Source organism: Pithys albifrons, chromosome 19 (assembly GCF_047495875.1).
Source record: "Pithys albifrons albifrons isolate INPA30051 chromosome 19, PitAlb_v1, whole genome shotgun sequence".
NCBI classification, from domain to species: domain Eukaryota; kingdom Metazoa; phylum Chordata; class Aves; order Passeriformes; family Thamnophilidae; genus Pithys; species Pithys albifrons.
In genome coordinates this window covers 5,617,027-5,638,176 of record NC_092476.1, presented here as the reverse complement: position 1 = coordinate 5,638,176, position 21,150 = coordinate 5,617,027, and the positions used below count along the sequence as shown (strand labels likewise).

Sequence of the window (21,150 nt, the reverse complement as noted above, 5' to 3'; positions counted from 1 at the left end):
CATTTGCAGGTTAATTTATGTAGCTGAAATGCTGAAAATACTGGAAGGGAAATACCTGAAATGCCAAAGAGATATTTTCCCTTAATGAAAGAAAATCAGGGAATGTGCCATGCTCTAAAATGCTTAATTCCTGAAGAAGTCTTTAGTTTCCTGGGCAGTCTGCAAATAGAAGAGGTGGATGTGGGCAATGATTCAATTATAAGTCTTTGAAATTTGTTTTGTCCATGTAGTAAACTATTTTCTGTTGGCAGAAAGCCTGGCCTCAGTCAGGCTGGGAAAGCAGCTCCTTACCCTGCTTGGCAAAGGGCTTGGCCTTGAGAACATGCCTGATCGCCAGGGGAAAAACCACACGTTCCTTTCTTGCTGCTTCCAGCTCCCATTGGCACTCCTGAAATGCCAGCTCAGGGGGATGTGCAGTGTGGCTTCCATGGGGCAGTAACAATGTCTGAGTGAAGTGGGGCATTGTGAGAGGTACAGGATCACAGAACATGCTGAGCTGGAAGGGACCCACAAGGATCAGCAAATCCAACCCTCAGCCTTGCACAGGACCAGCCCCAAAAGTCACACTCTGTGCCCTAGAGCATCATCCAAACACTCCTGGAACTCTGTCAGCCTTGGGGCGGTGCCTACTGCCCTGAGGAGCCTGTTCAGTGCCCACCATCCTCTGGGGGAAGAGCCTTTTTCTGATATCCAACCCAACCCTGCCCTGGCACAGCTCCAGCCATTCCCTGTCCTGTCCCTGGTCACCCCAGCTGCAGCTCCTAAAGTACCAGCTTGTAACTTTGCCTCATTGCAGCACTGGGTCCTTTGGTGGTGGTACTGATGGTGCCATTTCACGGACAGGCAAAGGTTGGACTCGATGGGCTCAGAGGTCCTTTCCAACCTCAATGACTCTGTGCCAAGTGAGGGGGGCAGGCAGAGCAGGACGTGGTGCCTGTCCCTGTCCCACCCCGACAGCCACTGCCACCTGCCAGACCCCCCTTGGAGGATGATGATGTTTCTAGGAGTCGGTGGTGAGTCCTGCTCTCCCCAGGCACTCAGGGCTGTGTCTCCAGTGTGGCTGTCACTCTGGGCTGTGGCAAACACTGTGGGTTGCTTTGAATTCATGCCAAACTCATAAAATCATGCAGATATTTATGACTGTCGGTGCACAGGGACTGGAATGGCGAACGATGACTTAAAACAAACTATGTCTCCTGTGGGTTTTGCCTTATTTCCCCCCCATGAAATCACTATTCACAAATTCTCCCAGCTGTGGTTTCCTCAGTTAGTCCTAATGTTGTGCCTGCCACCTCTTCCTTTATTTAATTTCTTTGTTATGTGCCATATCCTCTGGTATGGCTTTTGCACAGTGAAAAAGAACCTTTCTCTTAGTGCACAGATGAAATGGAGCTGAAAATTACTGCAGATAAAAATCCAGCTCTTTGAACTGTAATGCTAAGAATTCTTCACCCAAAGTAGACACCTAATTGAAGATAATGTTGACTCTCTCTATAACTTTATTACTTTGTCAAGCTTACATCATTAAGCATGTGTTTCATTTCATTATGCTGCAGTAAACAATTTGTTGTGGTGCTGAGATAGGCTGGTTTGCAGCATCTGTAGGCAAAGCTGTGCCAGACTTTAAGTACAGGTAGTGTTGTCTTTAGCTTTTGAGTTATGAAGCAACAGTGTAATTATCCTATTACCTTGCTAAAACATCTAATTATTTGTCAATGATGCAAAAACCTGAGAACTTAACTGTGAGAAATTCATCTGTGAATGTAGCTGTTATTTTTTGTCACTGACACTTTCACAACGTCAATTTGCTGGGCTGGTGAGAGGAAAGGATTCCATATGAAATTATGTCCATGGGATTGTGTATCACTAAAGTGATTCCTAATAAAACATTGATTTCTGATTTTAATAAGTGTAGTATATATGCAAAGTATGTGTTTAGCTTTATAATTCATTGAAATGTATACAACTTAGTTTTTACTGCATAACAAATTATGTGCTGCTGTTTCTGTAGCCTTTGCAAAGCCCATTATCACAAGATTAAAGAGAGACACAGAAAGAAGGCAAAGGAATAAACTACTTCTTCCTACTTCTAAAGAAATGTTATAGAACTGTGAGCCCAGTATAAAGTCAGAATTCCCTCTCCAGTGTTCCCTGATCTCCTTAAGAAGTCCCTGAATTCTATTAAAAATTGCTGGTTTCTCAGCAAACAGCATGAAGAGTTTTTCCTGGGAGAAACGTTTTAATAATTAAAATTAGTCAATACTGGAGCGCAGGAGGTTATTTGATCTTGCTCAGAAACTGACACTTTCCAGAAGGGGAAAAAAATGCAATCTCTCTGATAAATCACTTTGTGCAGAACTGGGAGTCAAGTAGAAGAAATTTGCTGCAGAAGAAAAGAGGGCAACTCACCAGGGAAATAGGTTTGCTCAAAACAATCGTGAGTTTGAACATCAAGGTTGAGATTTTTAGGACATTTCCAGAAAAAAATCTGTAAGACTCTCAGGATGAGATGTAAAAATGCATTTGTTGGTACTTCAGGGCATTACATCTCCAAACACATTATATAAAGTTGCTGTTGGCTCTTGTGCTCCAGTCCAAATTTCAATTTGTCTGCCTTTTCCCCTGTAATTTCAGCTAAACTCAGTTGTTTCATCAAGTCAGTCTGTATTTCCTTGCAGAACTGAGCTTGCCCACCTTCATTTAATATACTTAAATTTTGTTCCAGTAGCCCCTGTGAACTCTGGGCAGTACCAGCAAGATGAAAAGATAAAATGAAACCCATGCTCATGGATGTCTGTGCCCAGCATGGGCTGGGCTCCCTGCGAAACCAGACTGTCCTATAATGATGCCTGTGCCACCTAAGTCCATGTAGTTTTCCTTGCTCATATCCAGAGCCATTTGTTTTTATGAGCACCAAACCTCTCCCCTGTCCTTTTCTGACCTGTTTCTTCTTGTCACTTAAAATCTGTCATTCTTCCAAGGTTAGCACAGCTCTCCAGCTGTTCCCTCCCTCGCTGTGCATTTCCTCGAGAAGGAAAACGCTCCTTAAATACACCCTCCTTTCCTGTCGCTGTGGTGTTCAGAGGTTATGAATGTATGTCTGAGACCAGACTGCTGCTTTTTCAAGGGGCTGTCACAGTGGGAAGGAAAGGGCAGTGCTGCTGCTTTGCTGTCTGCATCTCTCTGAGATGTCACAGGTTGCTCTCGCATGTGTTTCTGAAAGCAGAGTAAGTTCAGATGCTCTGGCAGGTTGCAGTGTCTCACCTTTTCTTTGTACAGATAAACCATGTCTTTGCATTCTTATTTTTAGCTTTGTTGCTGCATAATTAGAATCAATAAATTTCAGAAACGCCAAACCCAAATGTTTCATTAACTGTGTTTAAAAAATGTTCCCCTATTTAATCATACAAAGAGAACAGCATTAGTATACAACGTAAGGAGTGATGTTGCAATTCAGCAGAATTGATGCTGTGGCTGAAAAACTCCCAGCCTTCTGAATTACTTTGACTTGTTTGATTCACCCTGTTTGATCTCTGTGGCAGATCAGATGAGACAGCAGAGAGGGAGGCAAAAAAAGACTGTATGGGTAAGAAAACTACTGGATGCACAAACAGCTTTTCTGCTCCCATTTCCCTGTTTTGGAGCACTGAACTTCTACATTCTGTAATTTTTTAGCAAAGTTTATTCTGTGTTATCTGAAGCACTACAGATATATATGTACTCTTTTGAAAAAAAAAAGACAACATAAGAACTGCCTCTATCACAGAAGAGAACTGGGAGAACAGACACAGGGTTAATCTGCTCATAGTCTAAGTGGGGATGTGAAAGTACTACTTTGGATTAATGATGTGATGTTCTTACTGTATTAGCCAGAACTTCTAATTTTTAGTAAGGAACAACAAAACAGAACATATTTGTCAACGTATTTTTCTACACTTCAGTAGTAGAGGAACACCTTGGAGTTGGGGCCTGGCATGTGGTGACCATCACAAATCCTCCTGACATCAAGAGTTTCATGGGTGGGACAGGCACAAGTTATACAGGCTGACAATATCAGAGTAGTTTGCTCGCAGGTTTGTGCAGTTTTATCCATCATATTTACACTGTTGGCCAATCGAAGGTCTGATGAATAAACAATTTTGCAATGGATAGGAATAGATCTAATTTGACAATGTAGCAGCTATTAATTGAAAAGACCCAGATAAAACACTACAGTCCCTTTGGCTGAGGTTGGATTACAGGTTGGCAGAGTAGATGAGACTAATGGTATGTGAGGGATGGTAAGGAATCCTCAATTGCCAACGACTTCTGCAGCATCTGCTTGTACCTTCCAGGAACTGTGATCAGCATAAGTGCCTTTGACCACACAGGCCCATCTGTATTCCTGAAACAAGCTCTCATCTCAGTACAGACAAAACTTCAGAGCACAGAGAGGTGGCAATGAGGAACAAACTCCTCTGCAGTCAGTGAGGCAAACAGATCAAAGGCAGCAACCAGAGCTGGGGCTCTGCCAGCTCCTCAGACACTCATTTCCTTCGGGTTCCTCTGCTCTTAACAAACGGGGAGAGGGGGAAAGCTTCTTTCAGCAATAAAGGCAAGGGAGACCTCAGTGCAATCCATCTAAGGGAGGAGCTGCTCCCATTGCTTCAGAATAGGAGGAGGAGGAACATTTTTCCTGAATCAAAACACCAAAGACAGCTTCTTAGGCAACAAAGGAAAATATTTTCACCTAACCAACTATTAATAGTGGATTGTTCATTCAAACCACCTCAGTATCCACTTGCTGCTGGTTTTATCTCACATATATTTATACAGGCATACACACACATATATTGTAGCTCTCACTGTGCTGACCACTTGAGAACAGTTGGCCCAAAAACTTGAATGCTGATGCACTGCAGCAGGTCACAGACTTCAGATTACTAAGGCTGTGTTGTTCTTTCTCAGGTCATGGGCAATAGTTTTAGTGTCTGCAGCTGGAGGGGTTCCCACAGCTCCATGTGGCTCTTTTATTTTTGCCTATAGTGTCACTGCTGTTAATTAGATTTTCAAGAGGAATTAAAGTTACAAGGCAAGCATGTCATTGTTACCAGAGTGTAGTTGGATTTGTAGAAACTTGCCCACAGATGAGTGGGGTAAGTAAGGTATAGAGATGAATCCTGTGCACAGTAAGGATCACTCTATTTGCTTCACTAGCAGCAATTTGATAGACAGTTGTCCACTTAGAGATCTCCTGGAAAGGATCAATCAACATCTCAAATACTGTCAAAATAATTAAATGGCTCAGTAAATCTGAGGCTATACATGCAAAGAAAAATTACTATACATTTAGAGACATTTTAAGAGATATTTCCCCTATCAGCATTCCATGAACTTTGAAGATACATCTTGCAAATTATTTTCACCGCTTCATTGATTTTTAATATTGCCAATGCTTACAGCCCTGCTGCAGTTCAGAAGAAATTTGAGATTTATTTGGCATATTTATTATACTACAGTCTTCTCTCTATGGCGTTGTTTTACTCTGCCTCTTCCATAGTTGAAACTTTAAAAGGTAGCTGGGTGGAGGCAAGGTCAGTTCTAGACTGTAGAAGGTTTTCTGGATGGCAGAGCTTTGTGTCCACCCAGGGGGAGGTTCATGACTGTCCCCTGACAATGCTGGGTGTTCTGGCATGTACAGGGAGTGTCCTTTGGCTGCAGCAGCAGCAGTGACCAGCCCTGCCTGTTTAAGGTGTCCATGTGCCACTAGGACTGGGTTCTGAGAGCTGAGGTGGCCAGAATTTCTGGGTCTCTGTAAACACCATGAGATCTCGTGGTCTGTTGTCATGACTGCAGTTCACTCAGCCCCTCTGTCTCAGCCTCCCCAGTTGTAAAACCAGCAAAATAATTACCCTGCAAGATAATTGATAGTTAATGGGCAACGTGCTAATTGCTGCCAAGCCCAAAGCACTCCAAGGGGTGTCATTAGTGCCTGCTGTGAGCAGCAGCTCGGGGTGTCCAAGGGGACCAGGACGTGACGGCTTCCAAACGCTGGACATGCCTCAGTTGGGTTTTTGGTTCAGGCCCAACTCTAAACAAAACACACTAAAAGGAGACAGATGGTCTCTTCCAGCTCTTCACTGCACTTTTATTTTCCTCTTCACAAACATTAAAGGGCAGATTTTCAGCTCTGTGATGGTTTTCTAGAATTCTCCATTCTTTAAATTTATTTTTATTTTAAATGATGTACATCTTTAGATTTAATAATGGTCATTCACTTTGAGTTATAAGCTGCCACTTTCAGAGCACAAAATAAGGAATGCCATCTAGCAGGACACAGGTAAAATTGATCAACTTCAAGCTGCCCAAAGATTGTTTGATGATCACAACCAAAATACTGATGAGTTTACAAGATCATTTGAAAGACAGATGGCACCACAGAACTGATGTGGAGTTCTGTGCTAGGAAAGAGGCCTCTGTCCTCTTAAAAATTCTCTTTTCATTCTATTCTCTTGGTAATTTCTACAGTATTAGCAGTTTCTAGCACTTGATAGTGTCGTATTAGCTTGTGTACATCAAATAAGGAAAAATGAAGTTCATACATAAACTCACAGTGGAGATCACAGTTTAAATTGAGATGGATTAAATATTTTAAATCCTAGGGATAGCATCCTGTTTTTCTTGTATTGTGACCCTCAGTATTGTGCTCCTGACAGCAACAACTGCACTATAAACACCCCCCAACTTTACAGTTGTCAGCATGGCCATGGTTTCACTTATTTCCATGGGGTTGTTAATGCAGATGAAGATTTGTGGGGATAGACCCTGAATGTGCTGCCTGAGAGCTCAAAATTCTAACAAAAGATTTCCAACTTTCTTTGAAGTGTTCATCTTCAGTACTGAACATATCTAAAAAAACAGGGATGTATTCTCAAATAGGCCACAGGAAAAAGGCTTTTGGAGAGGTTTTTTTTTTACCCTGCCATTTTTCCTTTCATCATTTTCCTGGATTTCTAAAAGAAAATCCTATGAGAATAGAACAGACTGACATTCATTAGAATCGGGAAGAATAAGGGTGATTTTTTTTTCTTTCTAATTAACTGCCCCAGGGAAAGGCTCTACTAGTCAGGAGGAAGAACAGCTCCTCTATTGTGCCTTTTGTGACTTAGGAACAGTAGATGGGGAGGCTCTCAGCTGTAAATCAAACAGTGCAAATCCTCTTAACTGAACACACCCTTGGGCTTCACACAGAATAAGGCCTTACACTGATCAGAAGCAGAACTAGTTGGGATTTTTTTTATTTTTGCTGAAACAGGGTTTTGCTGGAAAGTGCTTATATGTCAAAACCAAAGTACCTCGTGGAGGGAAGTTGATTTCAAAGAAATTTTTCTGTAAGACAACCAGAGACTATCAGAAACGTCCCTGATTTCCTGCCAGTTGGTCTTGTGGTGTAGCCAAGAGGCTGCAGAGCTGGTGCCTCCATCCCTCTGACCTTCAGTAACCAGCTGGTTGTGAGATGTCCCTCCCTCAGCAGGGCTGGGTGTGAATAAAGTCATGTTTGTGGGTACACACAGAGTGCCAAAGGGACAATCTGGGTCCCATGAGCTTTAAGACTCCCACAGAGAACTCCAACTTAAACCACAACTCCCAGGGTTGGGCTGTAACGCACAGCCTTGGGTGGGCACGGAACTCTCCCTCTCTGATGCCTCTTTTATGGCACTAACCCTGCCTAGAGCAGGAAGTGTCAGGGATGGACTGTGCTCTTTAAACCTCAGCAGAACCATTTTCCCAGGCTTGTCCAGGAGCCACCTCACTGGAAATATCTCGCTGCTCTGAAGGGAAAAATGGAACAATATTTGCCAAAGTCTAGAATAACTGGAGCAATCTTGGTGTAGTAATTTGTATTTTGAGCAAAACTGGCTCCACAGGTCAATGCCACAATACTCTTTAGAGCAGTCCACAAACCTCAAAGCCACAAAGTAATTTCACAACATGCAGAACTGGGACCAGAGCTCTGTCTGTCTCTTTGATTATTAGTTTTTGTCTTTGAAGTACAGGCACGTCCTGCCAGAGGAATGTGTGCAGAGAGGGCTGCGGGTTTCACCCATGGTGGATTGTTCTGTTAATACTTTATATATTTTTAATTATGTTTTTATTGGTAGCATGTTTTTGTGCTATTTTATTGACCCTTCCCTATCTTTTATGTGAAGAAAGCAAGCAATGAACACTGACCTGCCTTCTAGAGCACTTGACAGTAGTACATTTAGTACTAAGAAGTCTTTTATCCTTCTGTGAATCAGAATTCCTTATTTCAGGCAAATACGTAAATTCATCATTTATGCACATTACCATGAGCTTTTCTGCTCTTTCAAAAAACAAACAAAAATAAAGAAGAAAGGTTTTTTCTTCTGGAGAATCTGAGCAGAACCCCAGTTTGAGCCATGCTCCTCGAATGCTTTATGTCATGAATTTTAGTGCAGTGCAAGTTCTCAGAGTTTGATGGATTGGAGCAGGAGGAAGAAACTTTTGTCTGCACAACCTCAGCTGGGTATTCCAGCCTTACATGGCAGGGAGCAAAAAAGGCAGTGGGTAATGAGAATTGGGTGGCTGAGCTCCTGCTGCCAGGGATGCTGTAGGATTAGTTCCTGGACGAGCATGGAAAATAATGTCCTCTCAGGACCACACCTGCCTGCTGGGCTTTGGAGGGACACCTCAAAGCATCAGCCTGGGTTGGAGGTGCTGGAGAGGACTGATAGCTCAGGCCTTGATCACTCTCTGCTTTGATTGTCAGAAGAAATGGAAAAGAAATTGCTAGAGATGAAAAGAGCAAAAATTTATGTAACAAAATATGCCAAATGTGTACTGGTCACCTTGAACATGGCTTGAAAAACTAAAAAAAAAAATAATTTCTTTTATTCATAGGAATTTCACATTTCAGAGAGTGTGACTGCTGTTTCTGGCCAGTCCTACACTGAGGGTTAAGCAGATTAAGGCTGTGTTGCCAACTGGTTCTGTTATTAGCAGAATTTCCAGGGACTGGATGGCAGGAGCATGTTCACAGTTTGATAAGAAAGAGTAAATAAAGTTTGAGATGATGGGAAGAGATGCACAGTAATGGACTTGCCTTTTCTAGCTAAAATCCAGAACTCTCTTTGCCTTTGATAGAACTTCCAGAGTAATAACTTGTATATGGTACTTTTCTAATGTGCCTATGGCAAATTGTCACTTACAAAATGTTTCCATGGCAGTTGGATTAAAAAAAACCCAACCAAAGCACAGAAAAGCAGCTGAATGTAATGAATTAATTTCTACTGAGTTTTAAAACACCAAATCCTGGCAGGTGTATGCAGAAATGTTCACTTGGTTTATACAGAGATAAGAATGCAGGCAGATAAAAGTGAGATACTAAAAGATAAATTGAAAGAAAATGAACTTGGAATAAATGTGGTATAACCTTGTCAATTCTAATTCTGCACAGTGTTAGCACTGATGCTGTTGTGGCTGTTATCACTCACATGCTATTTTAAGGGTAGCTATGCCTGAGAAACTGTTCTAATTTGTAATAATTTTAGAAAGACACGCTTCTGAAATGATAACAGAATTGAATTTGCTTCCCTTTATTGTTTGTAAAATATCCTAATCCATTATCTACCACAATTTTGCCTAAAGAAAACAAAATTTAGAAGTATTTCCTACCTGGTCTTTATTGAAATTACTTAGGATGGTTAAAATGAAATATCTCAAATTTAAAGTATTTTGACTTTCTGGGAGGTGGTGCCTGCCAGGAAAGGTCCACAGTGATGAAGGAAGGTCAAGACAATTCCATTCATGCTAAATGAAAACTGTACCTCTGCAACCTCCCAGCATTCCCTGAAAAGGGAATGAAAAGGCAGCCAGAAATAACATGGTTTAGTTGGCTTTTTGCTAAGATATTAAAATGCCTCCTAAGAACCTGTTAAACATTAGGTGAGGGACAAAGACCTAGAGAAGAGGAGTAGCTGAAGCTACAGAAATGAGCTGATGGGGAGGGTTCACAGCTGCCACAGTGGCTTAGGAAACAGAGATTACTGGGAGGGAGGAGAGAGAGGTGAGAGCTGGAGCTCCTCCTGCCCTGACTCAGTCTCAGAAGGATGAGGTTCCCCCCACAGCCCCTGTCTCCCAAAGAGAACTCTGCCAACAAGTTTAGACTGTTCAAATTTAGGGTCACACTCATTGTCTGAAGCTCTTCCATTTTTACAGAGTAACATAAAAATTGCTGAAGAAGAGAGTTTGCAAACTGACCCCCCACTCTCTGGGTCCAAAGGCCATTCTTGAGCTCAGAACTAGATGGGTTTGCTTCCACTTAGTCATTAAAAGAGTTGTTGAAACAGAGACACGTGTGGGGTGTGGGTGCTCAGCACCAAACTGACAAGAGCCTGAGCAACCTCACTGTATCTTCAGTGCTGTGTCTCACCTGATGTCAGCCCTGGACTGTCCTGTTTAGGATCTGATCCCCGTCACTCTGTTATCAACCCTGGACTGTCCTGTTTAGGATCTGATCCCCAGCACCCTGTTATCAGCCCTGGACTGTCCTGTTTAGGATCTGATCCCCATCACCCTGTTATCAACCCTGGACTGTCCTGCTAAGGATCTGATCCCCATCATCCTGTTATCAACCCTGGACTGTCCTGTTTAGGATCTGATCCCCGTCACCCTGTTATCAACCCTGGACTGTCCTGTTTAGGATCTGATCCCCGTCACCCTGTTATCAACCCTGGACTGTCCTGGTTAGGGTCTGATCCCCATCATCCTGTTATCAGCCCTGGACTGTCCTGTTTAGGATCTGATCCTCAGCACCCTGTTATCAGCCCTGGACTGTCCTGTTTAGGATCTGATCCTCAGCACCCTGTTATCAACCCTGGACTGTCCTGGTTAGGGTCTGATCCCCGTCACCCTGTTGTCAACCCTGGACTCTCCTGTTTAGGATCTGATCCCCAGCACCCCGTTATCAACCCTGGACTGTCCTGTTTAGGATCTGATCCTCGTCACCCTGTTATCAACCCTGGACTGTCCTGTTTTTATTTTCTTTCATAGTTGTCCATGGCAGCTGCAAGAGCTTTTGGACAGGTTGTTTGTCTGATTCCTCCTTTCTTTTTAATGTTACATTAAATACATTTGGGGGAAAAGCTAAAACTTACAAAAAGTATAATGGAAACATGATTACCAAGTAACATAAAACCCATTTCAAAATGACTGTAGGTTTTTTGCCTGCAGAGGTGAATTACTCTTTAATTAAAGAAGAATCATCCTGTAGCAAGTGAAGTCACCCTAAACCAATGATAATAATTTGGAACGAGGTAAAGCAAATAGTTCCTAAGTGACACTGGAGGTTTAGAGTGCTCAGTGTTTTCATGTCCCAGTGGTTTAAAAGAGCAAATCCTACAGCTGCTACTCTAAGCAGAAAAACTCCACCTTACTGCTTTGTGATGTGGGATTTTAAAATTGAGGCACCAAAGGGATTTAGATTACAGTGGGTGACAGACTGTGCTCTCAGTGCACTGACACTCTCTTCCTCTTCTCCCTCCCTCCAAAAAAGAGGACAGTTGGTAACCAAAGAGTAAACATGTGCAAAAATTATATTTATAACTAAAGGGATCTGCCTCACTCAGTACCTAAGACATGCAGTGTTTATCATTCCCTACAGCAGATATTTTGCTGTGTCACATGGGCATTGATATCAGCTGACATTGTCACAGAGCCTGCAGTTTGTTTGGGCAGCTCCTGCAGTTCTGCAAAGGGATGGAGAGTTCATCACATTCAGAAAAGTAGTTTATAATAAAGGAGCATTTTGTGGCCAGGAACATTTATGTGGAGAAAACAAAAAAACAACAACTCTAAACCACCCCTCTAAAAATCTGCCAGTACAGATTCTTAAATTTCAGTGTATAGCAGACAGAATCTATGGAACTTCATTTATTTGATGTGACACTGAACTGTAACTTTTCACCTCCAGTGACCACACAAATACCTCAGTAATCTGATAAAATGAAAAAGTGCAAGCCTAAAGCAAAGATCAACCTGCTGCTTGGGTACCTGAAATTTAGTCTCAAATTTTACAAAGGGTTAAACACTTCCTCTAAAGCATCATTCAATCTCCAGATGGTATCTAATGATTGTTTAGGATTATAAAATTAAATGACTGTTCCTTTCAATTATATGTTATTGTCAGTCTTTCTGCTAAAAGACATAAATATGTAATTTTCCCCTGGTGCCTTTTTCTTAGTTGGTATCTGTCAAGAGCCACAGCTGCATCAGGTCCAATCCTGATTCCTGTTGGGGCAACAGTTGAACTTCTGAGCCTTATACAGCAAGAGAAACACCCTATTACTGTTTGCTTCAAACAAAACCATTAAACTTCTCCTGTTTTACCTGAGATATCATAAAATGCACACTTAGGCCTATAATAAATTCTTCCCCTAGCAAAAAAAAAAAAAAAAGTCAAAAGCCTTATTTGTATTTCCACTGCTAATCAAGTTGCAGAAACGTGAAAAAATGTCAGGAATGGTATTTATGGTAGGAGAAGCTGATTCTACATGAAGTAAAATTCTTTACTGCTGATATAAAGTTTGGACATCATACAACTTGATTTGTGTAATTAAGGGTTTTCCTAAGGGAAGGATAACCCAGGCTATTTCTAGAATCTAATTTTCCTTTAGAAACAGCAGTATGACTACAACAGCACTAAATGTAAAACCAGGAGTGCAGGAGTACCCTGGTGCTGCCTGGCAGTGCAGCCCTTCATATAAAAATGAGTTGTACTTGCTGGGTATTTTTCTATTTCTATATTTATGATCAGTGATTTATAGTTGCTACACCTTGGGTTGATTTTATAACTTCTCCTGGCTCCCGAGTTTGGGGATTTTTTATTTAACAAGCGTATATTATCCATGACTTGAAGATGAGTGTGTAGGCCAAAAAATTACAGGAAGGAACATAAGTTAGAAGTCAACTATTCCACTTCAACAGAGTTAAAGATGAAAGTGCTTTTGAAGGTCACTAAGGATTAAGATGTATTTTTAGCACGTCGCCACTACAGGAAGTTTATGGTGTTTTGATGTAAAATACACCACAAAATTTTCTGTTCCATATTCCTGGAAAGTAATCTTTCTTGTGCTCTCCAACAGAGTAGTTCTAAAGGAGAAGTTTCCTTGGTGAGAAACTTTAAATGTTGCCTGTTTGCTGCTCACAACACACCTGGAGTTCAGCCCATTGTTCTGATGGTGCTTTAATGCTCCTGTTTCTGCCAAGTGACCAGGGATGTTTCTCTGGTTCTGTTTCTGCCTCTTTGCACCCTTTCCTAGCTCTTGTTTCACTGTCTGTTGTCCATGAAGTATATACATAATACTGAAGATCTCCCACAAAAAGAAAAAACCTACAAAAACTAAGGGAACATGCAAGCAGGTAAATGGAGTTGTGTGCAGAATTAGTTTCCACTTTTATCTGCAGAGCCGTTTCTTACCCATCAACAAAGTGGGAGTTAAAAGCATGTAACTTGTATACTCTGAATTCTTTAAGGACAAAATAATGTGGGAAAAATCTGAGGAATAAAACCTGGCATTCAGATTTTCACTATTAGATTTTGGGAGATTGAGAAGTATTCGGGGAAGGTTTGAAAATGTTTTTGCTAAGTTTTATTTTATAAAATGACAGAGGTTTCCAAGTCTGCCTCCTGCCAGCTTTGTTGTTCACCGTATCTCAGCAGCCTTCTGCCTTGGACCAGTTTATTCCCCTGTGGATGATGCTTTCCAATCCAAGGGGCTCTGCTGGCCAGAGGGAGAGGAGATCATTTCATCCTCAGGTAGTTTGTGAGGGGAGACAGAGCAGGCAGGCAGCTACTAAGATGGATCTCTCTTTGAGAGTCTCACTTCCTTTAAAAGTCAATAGAAGGTGGAAAGGAATTTCCACTGGATGATTGAGAGCTCTTGAATTACTAGACCACAGTCAGGTGTGAATATTCCTTAATCTGTGCTAATATACTGTTCAATCCTATCCTTATATTGGCAGGCAATAAAATCCTATTTAACTTAAAACATAAAATTGAATTTGGTTTAGAGAAAACACAAGAATCCTGTATGGGACATTCACTGAGGAGTTGGACTCGATGATCCTTGTGGGTCCCTTCAAGCTCAGAAGATTCTGTGATATGTTCATGGATAAGTGTTTTTTGGACTTTAACTCTGCTGTCTATGGATATTTTATAAAATTTTGGGTGAAGCCACTACTATTCTTCAGGGAGGATAGAGGTGCATTCTAACAACTAAAGCACATACTCATCCTCCACTGCTTTTGAATGACTCACATGAGCAGCCTCCTTACACTTAAGTGATGACAATACCAACACCTCTTCCTTATTTATATTCTGATCCTGTATCAATTTAATTTGTTATCCTATTGACTTTCTCCTTTGAAGCTGAACATTAATCTGAAGGTTATAGAGACTGTAGTGAGCCCCCCTTACCATCAGACATGTGTTCCCTCATCTGCTACTTTCCTTAGAGGCTTATTTTTCACCATTAATAAGGGCTGGAGTACAGTAAACTTATCTCCTGGCTGAAATACTAAAAAAGGGCCTGCACCATTTCTAAAAACGGCTCCAAAAGAAGAGGAAGGACACATTGTACCAGCACAATCAGATGAAAAGTCACAGTTTCTTCCATAAATGGTACCACCATTAGTGTTTTGGGGGAGGCTGGAACTGCACAGGTAAGTCAGAGGTACAGAAGGTCCCAGTGGCAGAGCCACTGTTTCTGATTTAACAATTCAGAGCACCCTGCAGCAGGCTGGATTAAATTATTCCAGCTGGCTGGCTGGTTCTCATAGGCTGGCTGTGGGACAGTCCTGCTTCCAAAAATATCACAAGCTGGATTTGAGACACTGATCTCTCTCCTAAGTAATCCTTTACTATCACTAGAAGTTCCCCACTCACACAGAACATGCCTGCAGTTAAAGAAATTGCAGCAGCTAGAGGAGACTGATGTTTCACAATGTTCAGCTTATCCCTTTGATTCCCAGTTTCTTGCATTTTTTTTTTGTTTTCGTTTTCTTAGTGGCTTTTTTGGCAGCAGCAAAAGGAAATCTCAGTTCCAAACTGTGTGTACAGCTTGCAATATGCATCCACTTTTTTAGATCCTCTTCTCACTTCCACTTTACTTCTTCTGTAACAGATGAAATCATTGTGTGTTTATAATCTTTCCATGGCTTTTTGGAAGGGTGTGAAGGGAAGAAGCATTTTTTTTTCATATGTGGAGGCCTATAATCTCTTGTTTAAAAGTCTCCAGCCACTGAGTTTGTGAAAAGTGCATAACCCCAAATAATTGAGCTCCTTGACTTTTGCCTTTGCACTGATAAAGCTGTTACAGTGCAGAGCCAGAAAGTGATTGCAGGTCTCCTGCAGCACATTTTTCATTTTTATGCTTAGGGGAAAAAAAAGTGGTTTGGATTTTATGACTTTGCCACATGGTAAAGTTAAAGGGTCCCATTTTCACCATGAACCTTTTTTGAGGTTACCTTTTTATTTTAACAAGGCACACAGTGCCTGAACAACACCACTCTGGTCAATTCTGCAGTTTGTACTGCTGCTGTCTGAAGGGAAAATGGTCTTTCTCATTCAAAGATACAGACTCTGGAGCATTAAAACCTGTTATGCACAGAGGAATTAGGCAGCAGACACACGATTGGTGTCTTATCTGGAGACTTTGCTTAAGCCAAGATTTTCTTTTAATCGTTGTAATACAGGAGGAGTCTTATGCAAAGAAGAGGGAACTAAACACACTCAAGTTTGTATCACAGGGACAGGGAAATGCTTTATTTATTTATTAATTTAAGCATTCCAAAGCCTGCCTGCCTTTCCACTTTACCAGTGCCAAACATATTCATGATAATCTGATACACACTTTTAAAGCCCTTACACTCAAACTGCTCAGCATTAGTTCAGTTATTCTGTCTATTCTAAAGCGATAATTGGGGGCTAAAACATAACAAGATTATTGTAGAGATTTCTCTTGACAGCCTTTAACACTGAGTTGTATGTTAAAGCCTGGAAATTACAAGCCTCTTGGTATCATTCAGACCACAGTCCATTTTGAAGCAATTTGCTCTTTCTAGGCTGTTTTTCATGCCATGGTACCACTCCAGTGCTCTCCAGCTTGTCTGAGTGCTTGCCCACTTGCAGAACATCTTCACTGGGCAATAAAGGTCCCTAACACAAACTGCTTCCTTGGTATGGATGTTAGGTGGGATTTCCAGATGTGTAAAGAACATTGCAGCAAATTCTAGATATATCAGGGCTGTTTTAAAGCTTCTGCTTTGGCTGTACTTGGATTTAATTTAGGTCTGTGTGAGCCAATCCAAATTTGCTGGGGCTATGAGGGAGATGTGGTGCCCTCTGCCCTGGCATCTGCCCAGGCTCCCCTTCTCTCTCTGGCTGAAATGCTTAAAAAGGGCCTGCACCATTTCTAAGTATTTGTGCTGACTTTAATGTCTTGGAGACCTCAGTGAAAATGAGGGGAGAGATATGGGTAGGAGTGGAGGATGGAGCAGAAGGAATAATCTGATTATGATCTGCTGGAATGGATCACACTTCCTGGCAATTGTTTCCACAGCAAAACAGGTTTTGGTAAATTCCACGTTGGGTGCATCCAACACAACTGAGAGCAGCAGTGAGGAGTCACTGCCATGGGAGCTCAGTGTGCAATTGGCAGTCACACACTGCAATCCTGCAATGATTTTCTCTGGTTGCTAAAGCCTAAGCCAGCAAATATTCATTGCTATTCTTACCTGCACTAGCTAAATTAGACTAATGAGCCCATGCAGTTATTTTTCTTTATCCCATCTCCTCTGACAGCACCATCCAATGCAGAGCTGAATAGTAATTAGCAGCAACAATGTTGAAAGCACAAGTTCCATTCCAGAGACACACACTCCATCAGAAGGGACTGGCTTGTTTACAGCTTTCTCACTCCAGTTGCTGGGAGCTGGAGACATTTCACTTTCCAGTGCTTGGAGCTTATCAAAGAGCCCTCATTTACACAGACAGCTCTTGTATGGGTGGATGTACAGCCAAAGAACACCATCAGTTGCTGTCCTGCCCTGAGATTTGCAGCCATGCTGTTTGTTCAGCAGGATTGATTTGCATCTGTGCTCCTACTTTGGGAACAGTATGGGCTCTATACGTGAGACTTAACTGTGCAGATGCAGGTTCAAATTAGTAATTAACACTGGACCTTATTGGAACTTTGAAAAACACATCCTCAAAGGACAGAATTCATGTCAGCATCTGAAAAGGAGTTGTCTTGTCTAAACTCCTTCTCCTGTTGTTTGTCTCTGTTATCAAGGGAGATGCATCTCCCCAGAGTCATCTGTCCTGTCCTAAGAGATCCATCTCTGGCTATCAGGACAGATCATCCTGTGAAGATGCTAATCTTCCATTCAGAATCCAGATTAAGTCCATGAATCCTGCACATCCAGCTGTGCCTGCCTGACTGATTGACAGCAGTTTCCATTTAGCTGGGTTTTCTGCTTTTAGTAAGAAAATCTTGAGGACTCTGTTAGCAAACACTAAATATTAATAGCACTTCAAACCTTCTACTTTCAATGCCAGAAGAGCCCAGTATTAAGCATTGCCAAACAATGTCATACATTTTTACATTGTTATAGGCTAGGACTGATAACTTTTTAACTTAAAAATTCCTTTAAATACATCTAAAATGATGCTGATACCTCATATCCAGTGCAATGGTATGTTTTTGCTTTCTTGTCGTCAACTTTCTTTTGTGTGAATATTGCTCTTGTTTAAGTCTGAACCACAAAGACCTTATTTACTACAACATGCTTAACTTGCAGCTCTTAAAGAAGCAATATTTTATATGTTCACTTATCATAGAATTTAATGAAGGCAACCAGAATTCAGTTGTGTCAGACATGAGTAATTCCATGAGAGAGCTGCCACTGGCTGTATTATACATTTATGTAGCTTGTAAAACAAAGCCAGTGATTTCCATCAATTATAACACCATCATTTGGCAACTCTGCAATTAATTTCTTACTCTAAAATAACTGCTGTTGCTCAGTGCCAAAGAAAATGCCACACATTAACTGACTCATCCCCAGAGTCTGTGATGGGAAGTACAGATGTCAAGTTAATTACTCATCTCCAAGAAAATAAGTGCTTGAGGATCAAAAACCTATTCTTTTTGGTATTCTGAAAGAATGGCAATAGGGATACCCAGAGTCTTTAAACATAATCCCTCCAGTAGTGCAGAGTTATTCTGAGGCATCATTTTGAGTTGTGGAGTGAGTTGCATGCCAGGCAGTTCCTAGCCATGGCCCAGGCTGAAGAAGGATGGGATACTGCAAATCTCGAGCATCCCTTCTATGTAAAAATGTTCCTCTATAAGGAAAATGGAAAGATTCTGCCTTGTTTGTCCCAGAAAACCTGCAAACTCTAATGCTCATCTTGAAAAAGTACTCCATATAAGATGCTAAAATATTTATGCAGCAAGAGTGATGGGCCATCCTGCAAGAGCTTTCAGGATCATAGGGTTATGGTCAGTCCTGGGACACTTAGAGACATGTATTTAAAACACAACACAAGTCCCAATTCTGCCAGGGATTACTTGTGCAGTCAACTTTATTTCTTGAGCAGAGTTCTGGAGTATCACCTCTGAAATTGAGTATCACCTTATTTTTGCATGATTCAAAGGCAGGGTGATAGTGCAGAGTGTTACACACCAGTGTGTGGCAGAACCAGCACTTTATACCAATTTATGGCACTCAGTATTTGTGCTTAATCTTGTGTCTGCCTTTACAAGAGGCATAAAGGACCCATCAGAAGAGACTTGATTACTTTGTGAGTAGCACAGATGAGAATAGAGGGTATCTCTGCATACAATACACACAGCACTTTGATTTTTAGATACCAATCACACAATTTGCAGCCCATGGGCAAGAAAAAACCCGAAATTCCCTGATTTTCAGAACAGATACAGGAAAACAACATTTTTACAAGTACCAATTAATTTGCAAATAGCTTCAGGCAGGAATAGAACATGAGGAATTCATACTGGTACCCCCCAAGCTGGTGACCTACCTCCCCAGAGAAGGCCTGTCCATTGAGGAGGTGCTCTGAGCCCTGGCTGTCCTCACTGCCGAAGTGCAACCGGATCTCCTCCAGGCGGTGACTGTACGTCATTGGGCCTCCAGAGATGTTGACCAAGTGCTCCTTGTCTAGTCGTAGGGATACGTGTCTCCCTGTGTTATACATTGTCCCACTGACCTATGGTGGGAGGGGGAAAAAGCATTTTTTAAACAATAATTTGCAAATCTTAGAAACTAGTTGTGTGTGCTTGAGGATTTTGCTCTTTTCATACCTTCATTCCAATGTAGCTTCACGTCTTGTTGTTGGGAGATGAAATAACAGACCTGAGGTTACACTTCAACTTCTGCTTTGAGTCTTATATTGTCTATTCAAATATTTTGCTAAATCCATATGTACACACTTTAGCCAGGGGCACATTGTTAACGTGGTGAATAGGGTTGTTACACTGCTAAATAAGTAAGCTTTTAGAGCACTTTTTATGCAAGGTCTGAATAATGGCTCCATTACAACATTTCTGCACTGAAAATGGGAACATTTCAGCTGACATAAATTATTTAAGCACACTTGAACAAATCTGAAATTTACCTCTTTTTTCCTCCTTTTAATATTTATAACAAAGCTACCCAAAAGTAAAGGTGCTGCAAAAAGCAGAGACATAATTATTCATTAGTAGGGAACTCTACTCCTCCCAGAGCTGCAGGTAAAAATTTTCGCTGCCTTCCTCTGCAAGTCTCTTTGTTTTGTTATGAATATTTCATATGTACAATTGCTAAATCTTTTAGCCATAGCAGTACAGAATTAATTCCAATTTGATCATATATGTCTAGGTCCCACTACACCCCCAATAGCTGTAATGCTCCCTGAGATTCATCTTTATTTTTAAAAAGACTGAATGTTGTGCTTCATTTGCAAACTGATTTACAGCTGCTGTAATGGAAAAGAAAATGATGGTGGAAATTTTTCATATGGAATATAATTCTATCATGATTTCCACTGTCAAATGAAAAGTTTCTGTATCAAGAAGTTGCTTAATTTATGCCATTAGAAACTAAAATATGCCAGTTTTGACTTAAAGTAGAACTATGATTTATTTAAAAACATTCTGCATGGATACAAATGTACACTTGAATAAGATTAATTTAATTTAAGAAGTGGAAGCGTAGGAATAATATGCTTTGTTGCACTTCAATTTAAAATTGAAGACATGACTATTATGTATTATATCCTATACTACATCAGTACTACAGTAATTAACGTTGCTGCAGTGTCATTTTATCTGTAATACTAATTACTGAGTTTAAATGACCTGTTTTCTTGCACAGTACGTTGTAAAAAGTTACACTGAACAGACTGTGCACTAGAACTAAATGGATGAGATTAAACAGCTTTTGATTGTTGTGGTTCTTTACTCTTTGACACAGATGTTCTATTTTTTTTGGTGTTTATTCCAGTTCGAAATAAGCAGTAATAAATTTCCTATGAAAAGTAATAAAGACAAATATTCCTATTCATTGCAAAAACCCACAATGATTTTATTTATAAATGCTCCTTAGTTTTTCTGCTTCACTTGGCATGCATAATAATTAAATACCAAGTTTAACTTAATAGGTGGGAGAAGGTCAGTTTATTGAATTCAGTTTCAGCACACTGCATATGAATGACACGAAATTGCTAATCATAAGTAACAAATGTAGTTTAAAAACAAATAGGGGAAAGTGGTTAGAGCCTCTTATTCACATTTGGAAGCTCATGCTTCACTGAACCCTCAGTTAAATTTAGCAGCTATGCAAAACATGCAGAATCCATTTCCTTACTTAAACTGGTACAAATCTCAAATGAGGTTGCCATTATTTTCCCTCTCAAGGTAAAAGTGACCCAAATAACCCCTAATATGCATCAAATAACTCTCCCCAGAGCAGAGAGGGGAAATGATGAGGCAAATTCATGAACAGGAGTAACATTTGTCTTTCTCATTTCCCCCCTCATAAAAATGCAGTGCTCGTAATGAGATGCTATTGACTGTTTCAAAACAGAAT

At 40.9% G+C, this 21,150-nt stretch overlaps 1 protein-coding gene across 2 annotated transcripts in view; it reads right to left on the bottom strand.

Moving 5' to 3' along the window:
• CA10 (carbonic anhydrase 10) overlaps positions 1–21,150 on the bottom strand; it is a 176,773-nt gene that overhangs the window by 16,875 nt on the left and 138,748 nt on the right. For both annotated transcript variants that reach the window (XM_071573875.1, XM_071573876.1), the window contains one exon: positions 19,106–19,291. In XM_071573875.1, the coding sequence (XP_071429976.1) occupies positions 19,106–19,291 (186 nt within the window). The remainder of the gene's footprint in view (positions 1–19,105; positions 19,292–21,150) is intronic.